Raw genomic sequence first — 17,620 nt, 5'->3', positions numbered from 1 at the left:
ATAAAGCAGCTTTCTGTGTTGTAGATAGATTAATAGATCGACAGATCTCCCTAGTTTCATAGCTGATGCTTCATTGTGCTTTCAGTGGTGGCTGAGGCCCATTGGGACCAATAGGGTGGAACTCAAGGTGACCAAGGGTAGGTGGAGCCAGAGCAAATGACTTGCAATGCCGACTAATTCTACTTTTGTGAGCATCCTCCTCTGAGTTGTGCAACACTGAGTCTAAGAAGGAGGAAGCTGACAGGCAGTGCTCTGGACTGATAGTAAGTAAGAAGATAGGCAAGGTTGAGGGCAGACTGAGGCTGGAGGACCAGTCTCTGTTGCATAGTTTTGAATGCTGATGGATCTTGAATCTCAAAGTCATACCAGATTAAGATGATTTGGTCTATGAAACAGATGACAAACACATTGAAGTTGGGAAAACACAATGTTGGCACATACCACTTAGTTTTACAGATCATTCACTGCTTCCTGGAAGATTTCCTCTGAGTGGAACTCAATAGATATTAGGATGTCCAAGAAGGAAGCTTTCCTTACCACATTCCCAATGTAGACATCCACAAAGAAGTCTTTGTGAACGTTAAATAAGCAATGAATGTTACAGCCATCTATCTTACTCCTTAAGGAGTTTCAAGATTTGTTTCTTGTGCCTGTGCCATGGCAGCGCTGGGTAAGGATGTTTGGTTGACTGTCACCAGGTCATTGTTTTAAAAAAACAAAACCCAACTCTTCTGATTTACAACGCCACCACTAAGCCACCCACAAGCAAACTGGGAGAATATCTCCTGGAGGACTTTGAGATTCAACTTTATTAATCTCTCTGAGCACATGAGAATAACTGGTCAACACTGATCAAATCACACAAAGGTGTAAATCAAAGCCTATATGAACAGTACAGTGGTACCTGGCAAGACGAATGCCTCGCAAGACGAAAAACTCGGAAGACGAAAGAGTTTTTCGTTTTTTGAGTTGCTTTGCAAGACGAATTTCCCTATGGGCTTGCTTCGCAAGACAAAAATGTCTTGCAAGTTTGTTTCCTTTTTCTTAAAACTGTTAATACATGCATTCCTATGGGAAACCGTGCTTCCCAAGACGAAAAATTCGCAAGACGAAAAAACTCGTAGAACGAATTAATTTCGTCTTGCGAGGCACTACTGTATCGCTTAAACAGTATCACTTAAAGCCATCCAGAGTGGCTGGGGAAATCCAGCCAGATGGGCAGGGAATAATAATAATAATAATAATAATAATAATAATAATAATAATAATACAGTAGTATTGAAATGGAAATGCCTGTTTCCAGGACAGTAAAAAGGCCATCAACATTAGGTCTAAAGTGGGTCTCAAAAGTGTCACAAATGGAGAATTCAGCAAGCTTGCCAAGGAATGAAGTCAATCATCTCTTTAAAGAATTCATATGTTAGTTAAACTGTTATTAGTTGTTTAGAACATATATAAAAGAAACACACTTCATAGATTTGACCAGGTTCACCTCCAAGTGATGGTGATCTACCTTTAGAGTACTCAAGCCTGTATCCTCAGCTTCCATCATCAGCCTGTCCAATATCATTTAATGTCAGGACTAATGAATTTGTCACCTTGGCACCAGGCAAGTGTCCTGAATACAAGGAAAGAAGCTTTGGCCACTCAACAAGTCATCAAAGACTATTCATTTCCAACAAAAAGAACACTTTAAAGATAGCATTTTCTACAGCTGCTTGCGAAAGGATCAAAGGAGCATATTTGAAAGCCTTGGCTGAATTCTCAGGGAGGATATCAAATAGTTTAAAAATTCCTCAGCAGGGTTTTTCTGTCTGTGCAATACAAACAAAAAGAAGAAAGACGCTTGATTTTCGCTTTTCTGTAGCTAGTAATTAGGCCAATGATTTACTTTTCATCGGTGACTTGCACCACTGCAGTTTCTTAAGCCAGAGCAATATTTTACCTCCAGTACTTCTGCTGAGATGAGTTATAGCCTGAGCAGCAACCCTATTATGGTGAAGAATGTTGATGCAATGGGGTGACTTTGATCTTGTGGTGCCACCTTAGACTCCCTGGTGCAAGCATTAAGCTTGTGGTACTCAGATAATCTTACCTCATATATGCCCATTTGACCACCCTGAACTGCAGAACTGGCACTCCTACAGGTATCACTTAATATTTGTTTTGCACTTGTAAGAAATCAATAATTTAGTATGGCTTCACCCACAATTTGGAATTCCCTGTCTCTTGATATCAAGCAGGTAACTTTGCTGTACACTTTTTGATGCCTGCTAAAAAACACTTTAGGCAAACCTATCCAGACATGTAGAAGTTGACATGTGTTTTAATCTGTTTTTAGTTTAACTGTTGGTTTTAATTATATTTTGGATTGCTTAAAATACTTTATCTTTTTAACTTTATCTTTTATTTAAAGATAGTATTTTTATTTAAAATACCTTATCTTTTTTAACTTTATCTTTTATTGACAATGTGATTATTTGGGGGTTTTTTTCTAAACCACCTAGCTGTTCTATTTGCAATCAAGTGGTATATAAATTTCATTATATAAAATAAAAATAAAGCTAATGTTCCAGAGGGTAGCCGAGTTGTCACAGGAAAATTAGTGAAGAGTCTTGTGGCATCTTAAAGACCCACAAGTTTCATATGGCCCAATGTTATGGATTAGAGTCCTTTTAAGCTTAACCCATTATAAATTTGTTAGTCTCGAAGACTGCAACTAAAAAGGCAATTCATTCAAGACAAGAGGGCAAGGCTATAGTTGCCATTTACATTGCCCCCTAAGTGAAAGCATCACCATGCAATGAGGCTAGAGAGAGTTGTGGGCCATAAATGACCTCCTTTTTGCATCTTTAACTTCCTGTCCTCAAGTATGACTGCTAAGTTGCAAAGTCAGTAGCAGTTCTGGCTCCTCCCTGGGAACATCCAATACCCCAGATCAGATTTAGGAGCACAGCTGATAAAAATGTCCAGGCCAGGAGGACAGGGCAGCTCCCACCACACAGTTCTTCCCCAAGTCAAGTCATTTCAGACGGCTTTGTGCTGGTTGAAAAAAGCGTATCATTCCATAAACTGGGACACTTGTTTTTTCAGGTTCTGCTATCGATTTGTAAGTGACCCCCACCCCCAAACCATGGCCTTTGATGTTTGAGGAACCCATTGGAATGGGGTGGAATAAGGCAAATGAGACTTGAGTAGGTCAGGGGGAAATGACTGAAAATCAGGTGCCTCTTTCTGCTAGTGAAAACATCCCCTGTGGATACAAACAAGTGTATTTTTTTGCCTCAATGTCATCAGTGTTAAATTTCAACAGAAATCATTACAACCAGTTCTGTGATGGTACCATACTCTGGAAAACTGGGGAGGAGGGTAATGAAAAATGTGGAAAACCTGCAGTGTCAAAGGGTTCAAGAATTTTATAGACAACTATTCTGCATCACTTTGGCTGGTTCTGATAACAATACATATTGCCCAATTGTGGGCTTTATAATGATTATTTTAATTATTATGAATTGGAACTAGCATCTTTCCATTCATTTGCACCCAGTGCATTGATGATGTGGGAATATAAATCAGCTCCTTTAATAATGAGAGTTTTAAAGAAATCTGAAATGTGATGGTAATGTGTGAATTTGCTGAATTAAAAGGACAAAGATTAAACAATAGTATTTGCAAACAGCTACATGATCTAGTTTTGTTCAGCATTGGATACAGACTAGGGCAACTGCCCCGTGTTTCTCCCTATTGCATACTGTTATTCTTGGTTTTATTAATATATAAAGTATTAATTAAAGAGAAACTTAAATCTAAGTACTTTGGTATAATTGAGTTTCAAAGTCAATAAATGAAAGCACATCCATTTTGCATATCCTCTGCTGACTAAAATAAGCCATTGTAAGCTGTTTTTCCGATACTAAAACTAAAACGGGAGAATGAATGCTTGCATGTCTAAAAAAATCCTGCATCTTCCATTATATCTAATTATCTAAAGCTGTTGTAGCTCAAGCTGAACAGAATGACCAGTTAATATATATGGTCAGCTAAGTACATTTGATCAATAGGATGATCAGTATATATGACCATGAAGTGCAATTATCAGCTATAATATCTTGAGGTCTAAGCAACTTGATGTCATAGATCTGCTAAGTGTAATTATTGACAATAAAACAGCCCAATCAATTTAATAAAAATAGGTCATTTCAGCATAACTGAACTTTTTGGGTCAATTTCTGGCCAATGCATCATACTAGAAAACTTTGCTAATTGTACAGCAGAATCAGGGAGTGGAAATTGGTTCTCGTTTCTTAAAGGTTCAAGAATCCAATCTTGAGAGCCTGTGTCAGAAAAAGAGAAGCAACAATTTCATGGAGCATGCATTTATGCACTCTGAGCCAAACAGGATCCATGTCCTGAATAGCTGAGGGTGGCTTGCATCAGCAACCATCATGCTTAGGCAGGTGCAAGAAGCCCTATGCCCTGGCAGAGCCCACCACTGACACCATGGGCCCTCTACAGCCCACCCCCTCCAAAAGCTTGGAAAGGCCTCCCATTGTTTTTTCTAGTTCAGGACTCTGAACAATGAACAGGTAGGGAATTCCATTTCTCGCAGTTTCCCTACTGTAGTCCAGGCATTACTTACTTTAATATTGAATTATTGTAAGATAAAGGTAAAGGTAAAGGACCCCTGGATGGTTAAGTTCAGTCAAAGGCGACTATGGGGTTGTGGTGCTCATCTTGCTTTTAGGCCGAGGGTGCTGGTGTTTGTCCACAGACAGCTTTCTGGGTGATGTGGCCAGCAGGACTAAACCACTTCTGGCGTAACGGAACACCGCGACGAAAACCAGAGCACACGGAAACACCATTTACCTTCCAGCCACAGCAATACCTATTTATCTACTTGCACTGGCGTGCTTTCGAACTGCTAGGTTGGCAGGAGCTGGGACAGAGTAACGGGAGCTCACTCCATCGTGGGGATTTGAACTGTTGACCGTCTGGTTGGCAAGCCCAAGAGGCTCAGTGGTTTAGACCATAGCTCCACCCATGGCCTTATTGCATTCTTGTAACACATTCTAAGTAGGGCTTTCTTTGCACTTTCCTTGGTTAGGTCAGGAAGATGCAGCACAATTACTGACAGGAGTGACACCCTGTCAGCATATTACACACCCTGCTCAGAGAGCTGCACTGGCTTCCGTTTCATTAGTGGGTTAAATTCAAGGAGTTACTATTAGTATTTAAAGCCCTTGACAGCTCCATGGGCCATAAGTTTCCAATCCCTGTGGAAAAGATGGAAACCTGCGTTCTCTTCTCAGTCAGTGGGGTGGTGGAATGTTTGGCAAGCACTCCTCCTCTTTGCTTAGGAATTTGGGGTATATTGCCCACCTTAGCATCTTCTTTGAAGGCAAGGTGGAGATGGACTGAAATAACATAGTGCCTGCAGTGGTTTCCATCAGAAATTTAAAGCTTATATATGCATCAAAACTTCTCTTTATATGATCCCCAACAGGCTTGGAAGTGGGTCTTATGCCCTGTGATATTGTACATCTGTGAAAGAATTATTAGGCTCTGGAGGTTTCAGCAAGAGGTTGTCGTTACAAAGGTGTGTATGTCGTATCAGCTTTATTATCTGTATTAAAATAAAAATGTATGGTTATATTGCTTCATCGGTAGAAAGTTCTGTATTCAATATTTTGTTGGTGTATTGCACATTCTGTTCGTGGCTTCGTTTTCATTACCATATACATGAGCATTTCAATATTGCCTTGCTTTCATAATACTGTTAAGAAAAAGTTTTCCTGCAACGGCAAGTCTGAAATTGAACTGCAAGGTATGCAACAGCATCACCACGTGAAAAATATGGAGGCGCTGTGGCCAGCAAAAAGTCATGCAACCAGGTGCAAATGGTAGCTAATATTTGCCCATTGAAAATCAGCTGAGTCACATCTATTTTTACATTCCTTGTTGATGCACAGGACTATTTTGGGGTTGCCATTCAGTGGTAGAGCCTCTGCTTTGCATGCAGGTTCAATCCCCAACATCTCTAGATTGGGCTGTGTGAGTTCCATGAGTTCCTTGCCTGAAACCCTGGAAAGAGCCACTCCTGGTCAGTGTACACAATACTGAACTAGATGGACCAATAGACTTGGTATAAGAAAGCTCCTTGAGTTCCTAGATATATTGCATGCTGATTGTCATTTGACTGTGGCTTAGGTGGTGTCTCATTCCTCTGGAGTTCTGGAGCTTCATATGAAAAAACGTGGCTTTAAGATGGAGGCTGGTCAGTATATCTTTCTCCAGTGCCCCGCTATCTCACAGATGGAATGGCACCCATTCACTCTCACTTCAGCCCCAGAAGATGACTTTTTCAGTGTACACATACGGTCAGTCGGGGATTGGACAGAAGCCCTTTTCAGCGCCTTTGGAGCAGAGGAGAAAACCTTTCAGGAGCCCTGGAAGCTGCCAAGGTTTGATAACTAACTGCAGTGTTGCATACTTGTCATTTTGTTTTGATTAACTAACAATTTGTGAAGGGTTTCCTCCCCCCCCCCATATCGAAACAGAGTATAAATTATAATTATAGATGTAGTAAAACACAGCATACTCGAAGTCTCACTGGCAGGAGGGGAAAAAACCCCATATATTAATGTTTTCCTTCAGGAGGACTGCTTAAATCATGCTACTTGGAAAAGATATTGAATATTATTTGATATGCCCATGATCCAGCCAAAAGTAAGCACTTTGACATTCCATGGTTTTCAGTAGGAAAGCTAAGCAACCGTTTAAGTCTGCAACTGTAAGGTTCATAAAGTGTTTCAATTATAAGGGAAGGGACAGGTTTGGGGGGGGGGAGCAGGGGGCTTAATGAAATCCACAGATCCTACCACCCAATTTTAGCAAAATCATGTCCCTCCATAGTTTTCTAAAAACAGTAACACAAAGACAATGCCTCCTTCCCCTGTAATTCAAATACTGGGAGTAAGTCCATTGAACTCCATAGCATTTACTTCTGAGTAACTATGTATGCTTACCACTATGCTGCATGGGAAGGGAGAGGATAGATGTTTTAACTAAAAATCAGAAATGTTTGTTTTTGCTGCAATGCCTATAAATAACCAAAGGATAAAAGAGATAAAAATAAATTACCCCCGGATTGGAAGTAAAACTTTTTGAATCTACTCTGGCTCTATAGCCAGTTCTTATTTGCTTGTTAGCATACTTGCTATTCCCCCCCCCCCAGCTTTGCCATAAACTTTCTTCATCCTTCCTAATCATTATAAAATAGTACCAGCAACTTAACAGGGTATCTGGGACAAGGCAATCTTTGCAGCGGGAGCTGGATGCTGGCATTTTGTTCTCAGGAAGTTGTTCACAAATCTATCTTCTTCCCGTCTGCTTGCAGCTTCCTAAAAGTTGGCACATGTCATGCGACCTGACACGATATCACGATTCATAAAACCCCCACCAGTCAGGGATACCTTCTGAACTGAGGTGCAGTCTAGAGAAAGTTAAAGGTGCCTAAGGACCCCTGATAGGAAATAACCAGGTTCCAGTGTAGAAAAGGGACTGGAGCTCAGAGAACAAGGTTTGCAAGGAGGCCTTGGACATCTCTTGTTAAAGGTATCAGGTAAAAGGTGGAGGCAAAGATTACCTCCTCCTGAGACCCTAAAGAGCTGCTGCCAGTCAGATTGGATTGGCGTGGGGATCCTTCTTCAGGCCTCCTTCCCTCATGGAAAGCCTCCTGTGTAGGGTGGAAGGATCAGCCAATTTTGGTTCTCTCGATTTCTCGTTTTTCCATTTAAAAAACAACAACAAAAAATAAAAAACCACAGACTTCTTTATTGAAAGTTAGAAATGGTTTCTCTTTTTTGTTTTCTCTCTTTTATTTATGTCTCACCCTGTTTAGTGGACATATAATTATGTATTTCTCCATGTTCCAATCTTAAATTCAGCTCTCTGCATTTCTGCAGCAACCTGCAGGAAATCCCTTAGCATTTTAGCATGAATATCTCATAATAAACACATTTTTCCATGCAGTTTTGACTAATGGACCCATTCTTGCCAACAATCCCCACCTAATATAATGTGTTTTTGTATGTTATTTTCATAGATATCTTCATTTTTATGCAGACTTTTCCCTAATACATGCATTGATGGGTTGGAGATCTGCAAAATTTGGATAAGTGAGAATTCCAAAGGCCAGCTGGCTGTTTGCATTTTGTTTCGGAAAGTGTGAGGCTGATAGATTTGGCATTAAACGCATAATGAATCAAATTCCCCCACCATCCCTGTTCCTGGGGGCCACATGCATGTAGTGGGTGGGGTCAGAGCAAATTTAGGTGGAGCAACAGGCATGACTCTTACCCTTGTACAGTAAACATCAGAGGTTTTGACATAGTGTTGTATTCCCCTCCCCACACCCAAATCTCTCTGTCATCCTTTCAGGCTAGCGAGAGGCCTAATTATAGTTCAGGGAAGCATTTCAACGGCAAAAAGCTCTTGAAGAGGGCACAAAATAGGGCCATTGGGGCTGTAGCCTGAGACTAGAGCTGGCTTCCTCAACCTCGGCCCTCCAGATGTTTTGAGACTACAATTCCCATCATCCCTGACCACTGGTCCTGCTAGCTAGGGATCATGGGAGTTGTAGGCTAAAAACATCTGGAGGGCCAAGGTTGAGGAAGCCTGGACTAGAGTGTGTGTGGATTGGGAAGGAGTTAAGCTTAGGAAGAGGGCCTGGAAAATGGCAAGGCCTGCTGTTCTCCAGCCTTGGATGAGACAATGCTGGGGTAGCTGAGCAAATAGTCTAAGATAGTATAAAGCAGCTTCCTGTGTATGATTAGCTATCCTTAACTTCTTCTTTTTAACCAGATTGCCTCAGAGAGGATTAAAATATAAACCCTATATATTAAATCCAAATCCTGAATTTTAAGTCTTCTGAGTTTATGTCACTAAACCACTTTTTATCCAATGAATCAGGGATTAGGTCTTCAAAATATCCTCAAAGTAGAAAAGATGTTAGATGATTTTAAGCATGGCATTTAAGAAAGAACAATGGACGGTCGGGAACCAGTCATGTGCATTCAAGAGCAAGTGGCTCCGTAGGAAAAAGACTTCTCTAGCCAGGAGGACTGAGAAGCAGTGTAAGGGAAGAAGGAATCTCCCTTCTTGAATTGGTGGCAAGCTCGTTTTGCTCTGAATTCTCCTTTTAATGCAGACATTTTCATATATTTATGAATTACATGCTAATATATCTAACTCTATCCCCACCCTCACATTTTTCATTCCTTCACCGCATAGCAAGAAGTTTTCAAACTGATTAAAAACATTCCAAAATTAAATCAGTTCCTCTGTGCCTTGATTTGCACACTATGGAAAATAAGACTTTTAAAGCAGGATGCTTTTTTTCTTAAATCATAATTAAATATGCAAATACTCTCACTAAATTTGGCCATGCAATTAAGTCACTAATCAGATTGCCGGAATCCTTAAAATTGCAATTGCATGCTTAAATAAAATGGCCAAAGCCCTTATGCACATAGCCCTCCTGCTCTCTTCTGCTAAATCATTTCTTTGATAGCAAAGCAGCACTCATGGAAAACTATGCCCTTCTTCTTGTAACAAATATAACCAAGTCATCATTTTGGAACGATTCTATTTTGTCCTTTAACATATTTTATTTATGTATTTATTAAAAATTATATCCACCGTTCTTCCATTTACGCATGACAGTTAGTAATCCATATATTAAAATAACGGGTACAGTGGTACCTTGGTTCTCAAACTTAATCCATTCCAGAAGTCTGTTCCAAAACCAAAGTGTTCCAAAACCAAGGCTCGTTTTCCCATAGAAAGTAATGCAAAATGGACTAATTCATTCCAGACTTTTAAAAACAACCCCCAAAACAGCAATTTAACATGAATTTTGCTATCTAACGAGACCATTGATCCACAAAATGAAAGCAATAATCAATGTACTGGACTATAAAATAAATAAGACAGTATTGTAAATGATAAAAATTAAAATAAACTTTTTTTTCTTACCTGCACTGATGATAGTCATTGTTTAGATAGGGTTTTTTTTTATTCATTTCCACAGTCACACAATCAATCAATCAGTAGCTGAACTGGGTTCCACACAGTCACAAAAACAAATTAACCAAAAAACCTCAAAAACAAAAACACAAAATAAATAGCAAAAACAAAAGCGCCCAACTTAATCCGTTCCAGAAGTCCGAAATAGACTTCCGAAATATTCAAAAACCAAGGCGCAGCTTCTGATTGGTGCAGGTGACCTGGAAACAATAGCCGACAGTCGCATCGGATATTCAGCTTCCGAAAAACGTTCGGAAACTGGAACACTTCTTCTGGTTTTTCGGCATTTGAGAACCAAGACTTTTGAATACCAAGGCATTTGAGAACCAAGGTACCACTGTATTAGAAAAAATAAAATCCACATAAACTTAGATCAACAAAAAGAAAACTCTGAACAGTGGCAGACTTCTAATTTTAGCTGAGTGTTTCTTGTTACAGACTAGCTGTGGATGGGCCCTTTGGAGCAGCAGCAACAGATGCGTTTCAGTATCAAATTAGTGTCTGCATTGCAGCAGGAATAGGAGTCACTCCTTTTGCTTCCATTCTGAAATCGATTTGGTATAAGTGCTGTAATCTCAGCACGGGACTGAGACTGGAAAAGGTAATCAGTATTGTGGTTAGATATTTCATTTGCAAATATGCTTTGCATCACTTGCTCATTTGGGGGATCATTTCAGTAAATAACCATCATGGTTGTACTAGTCACTTGCCTTCCAGCTAATGTCCCAATTCTATTAACTTGTGGCATTCTGTGTAAGGGAGGCAAAGCTGCCTGGCTTTTTCCTAGGCAAATCCTATCTGTAGCTGCTTATTCTTACCTTTGTTCAACACTTAGCTAAATGGCCCACAGTATTAAGATTCTTTGGGAGAAGCCATGACTGTGGTGTGATGCTGCTTTAAACGTATAGCGCAGATGGGGCCTTGAACTCTGCATAAATATGTTAATATGATTCTAGATATTCTAGAAGTCTGGACTATATTTCACCCAATAGAACATATGTATTGATTATGACTTGAACTTCATAGCCTAGTAAACAGACTTCATTTTGTGCTGACCCTGTTGCATTATCTTCCTTCTCTGACGTACACTATATTGGTCAGTTTGGTGATATAACCCATATCCTATTTTCATGTTAATCATTCCCCCACTGGGGTGGGAATTAGCTTTATTTGATTCCTGAAATATGGTTGTATAGCCTGCATTTAGTAATATCTAGTGGCTGGATTGTTGTTGTTTAACTGTGTCAGTTGGCATTCATGATGCCAAAGTGCTGGTGCCCTGCTAGTGATAGGGGTTGAGGTGAATTATTAATTCATTTCCATTCCTCCCCACTTTTTTCCAGTTCCGCATGTATTCCACAAACAAGGTAATGCGTTGAGGGGACGTGTCTGGCCCTTGTAAAAATGCTGTGAGGTGTGTCCCTGAAACTCCCATTTTACCAACAGAAAACTGATAGTAATTGTACATGAACTCATTATGAAAATTAAGTCTAAAAAGAGGTGCAATGTAGCGGCTAAGTGTGTGAGATGTAGTCCAGGAAGCTCCTAGTTTAAATGTTACTTCAGGTGTGACTCATTAGGTGGACTCAGTGGCGTAGCGTGGGGGGTGCCAGGGGTGCCGGCCGCACCGGGCGCAACATCTGGGGGGGGCGCGAGTCCAGAGGGCCCAGCCCCGTTGTGCCCTCGGCCCGCCCCTATTGTCAGAGCGGCCGGCCAGCCTCCGCCTGCTCCTACCTTGCCCACCCGAGGACTGCGGCAGCGCCCGCCCCCGTGGCCACCTACCCCCGCCTCGCCCATTGGCTTGCCTCCCTCGGCCCCGCCTCTCTCCAATGGCCGCGGGGGTGTCCTGCTCGGCACCGACGCCTTTTTTCAGGAGGTAGGGAGGCTGGACGGGGAGGTGGGGTCTGAAGCGGGCAGAGAAGGAGGGGAGCTCGTAGCCAAAAGGGCTGCACCGGCCGGCAAAGGGCCGGGGAAAGTCTGGAGAGGAGAAACGCACCGTCATGATTTCCTGGTGGAAGCGGCAGGATTAGGGATGGTGAAGCGTAATTACGCACGAATTTCGCTGGGTGAGAGCTTCGGGGATCGATCGGCGGAAATGGGAATCAATTGGAATATGAGAAAGAGAGAGAGAGAGGGACCATCATTCATAGGCATAGATTTGTAGGGTTAGGGGGCGCAAATCCATGGGTTAGGGGGCGCAAATTACTTGCCTTGCCCCGGGTGCTGACAACCCACGCTACGCTGCTGGGTGGACTTAGTTAAGCCACTCTTCTCAGCCATCTGCAATATGGATAAAAATAAAGATCTACCTCAGTGGGTTGTTGTAAGAATTACTGAGGTAAAGGATGTGAAGTGCTTTGAACACTTAAGAAGTGCTATAGAAATGTTGGTTACTATTCTTATATTGATTGCCAAAACTTGCCAAATTCTTATATTAGTTGCCAGAGCATCCTGGCTTGTCAGATATTTGAACCAAATCTCCCTGGCCCAAGTCCCTTGTGCTGTCATATTACTGGAAGCAGTTTAGATGGAGCATTAAGAATGTCTACATCTCAGTGCCTTAGAGGCAGTGGCTATGATTTTCAAAAATCCGTTTAAACTGTATATGAATGACTGCTGGAGTATGTTTAAAAACTCTACATCGTCAATGCTGGATAGAAAATCAAGTATAAATTTACACCTGAGCACAGTAGCCAGCTATAAGATTAGCTACTTATCTCCAAATAAATAATTTAAGAGCCATATAGGACGCCCGATGAAAGCTTGCACTTTGTTGAATTGTTTTACTTTCCCTTGACAGGTTTATTTCTATTGGATTTGCCGAGATCCATCTGCCTTTGAGTGGTTTGCTGATCTCCTGTGCTTGCTGGAAGCACAAATGGCTGAGAAAGGGAAAGCCCATTTTCTAAGCTATCACATATTTCTTACTGGCTGGGATGAAAGTCAGGTATAAATGAAATCTTATGGGACTGAGTTACTGAATCTTGCTTTTCCAGGACTGCAGCCTAAGGAACAGTAATCAAATGAATGCCTAATCACATAAAGCGTAGCTTCCTTAGAGTGAATAGTTGTAACATTTGTCTTTTGAAAGTATTCATTCCAACTATATTTACCACGGTAGTCCCAGGTACACCACTTGATGCCAGGTTCTCTGCAGATGCAGGAGCATCCAAGCCCCGGCAGATTGGCAGCCAGATCTGCAACTGCTCCCCAAGCCCTCTTCTCTTTAGTTCTTCTCTTATACTTTCCTCTCCCTCCTTCCAGCTTTCCTTTTCCCCGTGACTCTGCCTGCTCCCAACCCCTTATGGCAGTGCCACCCTGTCCACTAAATTTCTCTTTATGGCACTTCACAATTTCCCCCACAACTTGTACATTCATCTCTACTAACTATTTTGGTTAACTGATGGAGAAACAGGAAGGCACTGGGGACAGATTTGGGGTTATCTTCTACCTATACATAATTTGGGGTTATCTTTCAGGAGTTTGATGACCAGGGCAAGTATTCCTGCCTACTGTGCAGTCTGCTACACAAATTGATGCCACTGTGATAATCAAGATAGGAATGCAAGGTTGGAAGCAAGGCTTAAGGGGTATGAGTATGCAGCTGGGAGATGAGGAAAGAGAAGAGGGAAGGGAGGCATAGCTACAGAATTCCATTATCTCTTGCTGACCTTGAGCAGATGCTGCATGATATTTGTAGCTTAGCTACCCATGTGAATCTGCTTGCTAATGTGGGAAGTCTGCATGCCAGCACCACATGCCACTCATGAGATTGGGCAGGTCCACTATGGATGCCGATTTCAGAAACATCCACAGAATGTTAACATTTAGAGCAACAATACCACGGTCATAACTAATGAAGATGTCTTATGAATTGTAGAGTTGGGACCACAAGGGTCATGTATAGTCCAACTCCCTGCAATGCAGGAATCTTTTGCCCAATGTGGGGATCGAACCCATGACCCATGACCCTGAGATTAAGAGTATCATGCTCTACTGACTGAGAATATGAACTTGGAATAGAAATCCCACCAGCCCAGCCAACATGGTCAGTGGTCATTTGGAGGGCATCCCTGATCTAGACTTTTGAGTGCCTCTTTAGTCTGTTCCTCCATATTTTAGGATTCTAGTCTTTCCTTTTTTACTTGAAGGTGATGTTAAACTTGCTGGTTCTCAAATAATTACCTTTTGGTTCTCAACAATACAGGCTACTCATATTGCCTTACATTATGATGAAAAGGTGGATGTAATTACTGGTTTGAAACAAAAGACCTTCTATGGACGACCAAACTGGGACACAGAATTCAAACATATAGCAGAAAATCATCCTAGGTAAGGCAAATTAGCAAGTAATGTCATTATACTGCATTTTCCCCAGTGAGCTAGGTAGGGAAGAAAAATTGTACCACTTTATCAATAACACTTTCAATAATAATTTGAGCTGAGTTCTTGTGCTGAAAGCATCTTTATGTGTAATAAAACTTTAGATGAAGAAATCTTGGATAGACAATGCCAATAAAATCTAATTTTTGGACAGGAGAATCTAATATTTGAAGTATTAAAATATCTTGGCATTTGTCCAGCTATAATTGAAAGACACAATCCAATTATTGTTCAGCACAAAGGACAAAGTAACACTAATTTCCCTTGAAAATGGTTATTAAAGAGATAAACAGTGAGGCCTTTTTCTTACGATGTCAAGGATGTGTTTGTTCCCCAACATAATTGGCTGTGGATGTAAAGACAATGCTCTTATGTTATTAGTTCATCTCAGCTTGAAAGGTCTAAGTTGAACTCCAGAGTTTTGCTAAGAAAAGCTTAGAAAAGGCTTATTTGTTCCCAGTAGCCTCTGAAGCAGTCATTGCAGCTTATTTTGTCTTCATCACCCAGAAAAAGGACATAAACAAAAATATTTTGTGGTTTCTTAACAGCAGTAGGGGTGTGGGAGAAATTCGATTCAGTTTGCATTTAAAGGTGAATCTATGTGATCTGAAACAGTGTGTATACCAAAATGCAGCCATCATTTGAAATTTGCAATCTAGTTCTCCAAGTAATTTATACAGTGTGCATGAATATGTGTATACTAATGAAAGTAACATGTGAAAAGTGAATTATCTTAGGGCAGATTGCTTTGCAAAAATGTGTATATTAGGCAGAATTATATACAAACATGTGTATATATACAAGCAATACAATATTAGGAGAAATTCACACTAAAATGATGGTGAATTTTCATGAAAATGTTTTCTTTAATTTCAAGCTGTTGTGGAAATGTGGAGAAGTGAATGTAAGACTGGAAGAACTATAAATTGAAATTGACAGACCCATCAGTCCCTGTTTAGCAGTGCCCACTATTTACCTGCCAGTTGACCAATAAGAATGTCTTTTTAAATAAGAAAAACCTGCATGGCAATCCTATATATGATTACTCAGCTATAAGCACTCCTGGGACAAGTGAAGCTTACTTCCAAGTAAGAATTCAAATGGAATCTATCCAGTGGACTACCTAATCCAGAGATGCCTAACCATTGACTTGGGAGGCCACATGAAATCAGCTGTGATACACAAACATGACAGAATATAAAGTCTTTGCTTTCAAGTCCATATAGTTCATGCTTTAAAGGATTTTTTCCCTATAAAATGTTTGATGCATGTTTAGCCCTATGACCCTTTTCAAAGGGTCACTTTCAGAAACAGACAAAAAAAGTTCCAGGGCAGTGCAAACTTAATCTTGCCATTCGGTGTTCTGACAGCATCCCCCAAATAATGGTCATGAAGCTGGAAACATATTTCCCATGCTCTGTAATAAAGTTGGCATTACATATTATTATCCCCCCCCCTTCTTTCCTTCTGATATTAATCTGGGTATCTTGCTTTTCTTGGCAGCAATAACATTGGTGTTTTCTTCTGCGGACCTAAATCTCTGTCTCAAACCCTTCGGAAGAAGTGCAGCTGGTATTCATCTGCTGATCCAAGAGGTGTTCAGTTTTACTACAACAAAGAAAGTTTCTAGAATCTAGACCTTTTGAAACAGAGCATTTGGCATTCTGTGTTTAGTAGAGGAATTTACTTTGTCCTTAAATTGCAACCTGAGATTCCTTAGAGTGAGTTTGCTGCTTTAAAAACAACAGCACAGTAGTGGAGGGAAGTTCTCACCAGCTCAGTAGTCCCATGTATTCTGAGTTAGACAAGTGCTAAGCAAACAGGTCACCTGAAAAACAATCTTCCCCTCTCCTCTATGAGCATTAGGATTAGCAAATGGGACTTGGCTGTTTTTCTATCAGCTTATGGTAACCTAGAGGTGGGGTATTTCAGTGGCAGAACGAGTGTTGTAAAATGCCCTCCCTGCTGAAATATGAAAGGTCCCAGAAGTACCTGTTTAGGCAAGCGTTCCTCTGAACTTGATTTTTTTTAACTGCTTCAGTTGTTGTGCTTTTTAACTGGCTTGTTTTATTGTATATTTTCATTAGGGATGTTTAAATGCTCTGGTGGAATTATCATTGTGTATTTTAATTATGTTTAAATTTTATAACTGATTTTATAGCTGTAAACCACTTAGAAGCCATTTTTGCATATAAGCGTTATATAAATCAATAAACAACAGCAACAACAATAATAATAATACATATAAATGCTAATACATTTAGATCATGCTTAGAATAAAAAAGTGATGGGCAGAACCTCATTTCTCCAGTCCCACCATCCAGTCACAGCACAACAATAATAACAACAGCAACAATTGTACTCCATTTGGTGGTCCAAATGAGAATCGGGTTTGTGTGGTAGTGAAGATACAACATGTGTTACTATTGTGCAGTTTTTATAGGAACAAAAGAACCAGACCTATCTATACCTGTAAGGTCTTCTGTAGAGTGATATAGCCTTCTTGGTCACAGATACACAATCTCATAAACTGAATCAGTTACAAATCTTTATAACGTGGAACACAAAGCTTGCAAGCTCGGAATTATTAAGGAGTACTGGGTCTAAGTTTGTCTGAACCTTGTTTGATCTTTAACAATGAAAATGTATTGTTCAAGGCTTCCCTGCACCCCCCCCCCTTGTTATGTATTTCTTTACAGCATTTATATCCTGCCCTTTAGCCAAAAAGGCTCTCAGCACTTTTTACAGAAATCGGTTTCAGGTCCTTCTCTTCAGGCTCATAATCTACAAAGACATAACACATGAAGAGGGGAGCAAGCTTGTCACACAAGATAGAGTTGCCATATCTTGAAGAGCAAAAAAGAGGACAGCTTGAGCCAGTGCAAGCCTGAGCTGGGAAAGAGGTGTGTGGGCGCCTGAAATGCCTGAGCCCCCAACCCTCCTCCCCAAACCGGACATTTCCTTTAAACTGTAAAAATCTGCCCAGATGGGTATGTTGGCGCTCAAAAAGAGGACATGTCCGGGTTTCCCCAGACGTATGGCAACCCTACACAAGAGCTCCAAATCTACTTTAATTACACAACCTGAATGTGCTTGGTATGTGATTGAATCCCACCTGAAAATAGTAACAGTCTGGAAGTGCCCCTAAATC

The 17,620-nt window shown here is 40.7% G+C and overlaps 1 protein-coding gene across 3 annotated transcripts in view; it reads left to right on the top strand.

The window, feature by feature from the left end:
- The window catches only part of NOX3 (NADPH oxidase 3), a 35,057-nt gene extending 17,437 nt beyond the window's left edge, over positions 1-17,620 (top strand). For all 3 annotated transcript variants that reach the window (XM_083496506.1, XM_083496507.1, XM_083496505.1), the window contains 6 exons: positions 5,504-5,596; positions 6,208-6,461; positions 10,525-10,687; positions 12,887-13,033; positions 14,294-14,418; positions 15,973-17,620. In XM_083496506.1, the coding sequence (XP_083352632.1) occupies positions 5,504-5,596; positions 6,208-6,461; positions 10,525-10,687; positions 12,887-13,033; positions 14,294-14,418; positions 15,973-16,099 (909 nt within the window). In that variant the 3' untranslated portion in view covers positions 16,100-17,620. The remainder of the gene's footprint in view (positions 1-5,503; positions 5,597-6,207; positions 6,462-10,524; positions 10,688-12,886; positions 13,034-14,293; positions 14,419-15,972) is intronic.

The sequence above is a fragment of the Podarcis liolepis genome (assembly GCF_965112155.1).
Source record: "Podarcis liolepis genome assembly, chromosome: 3".
NCBI lineage: Eukaryota > Metazoa > Chordata > Lepidosauria > Squamata > Lacertidae > Podarcis > Podarcis liolepis.
This window is presented reverse-complemented; position numbering and strand designations above follow the sequence as displayed.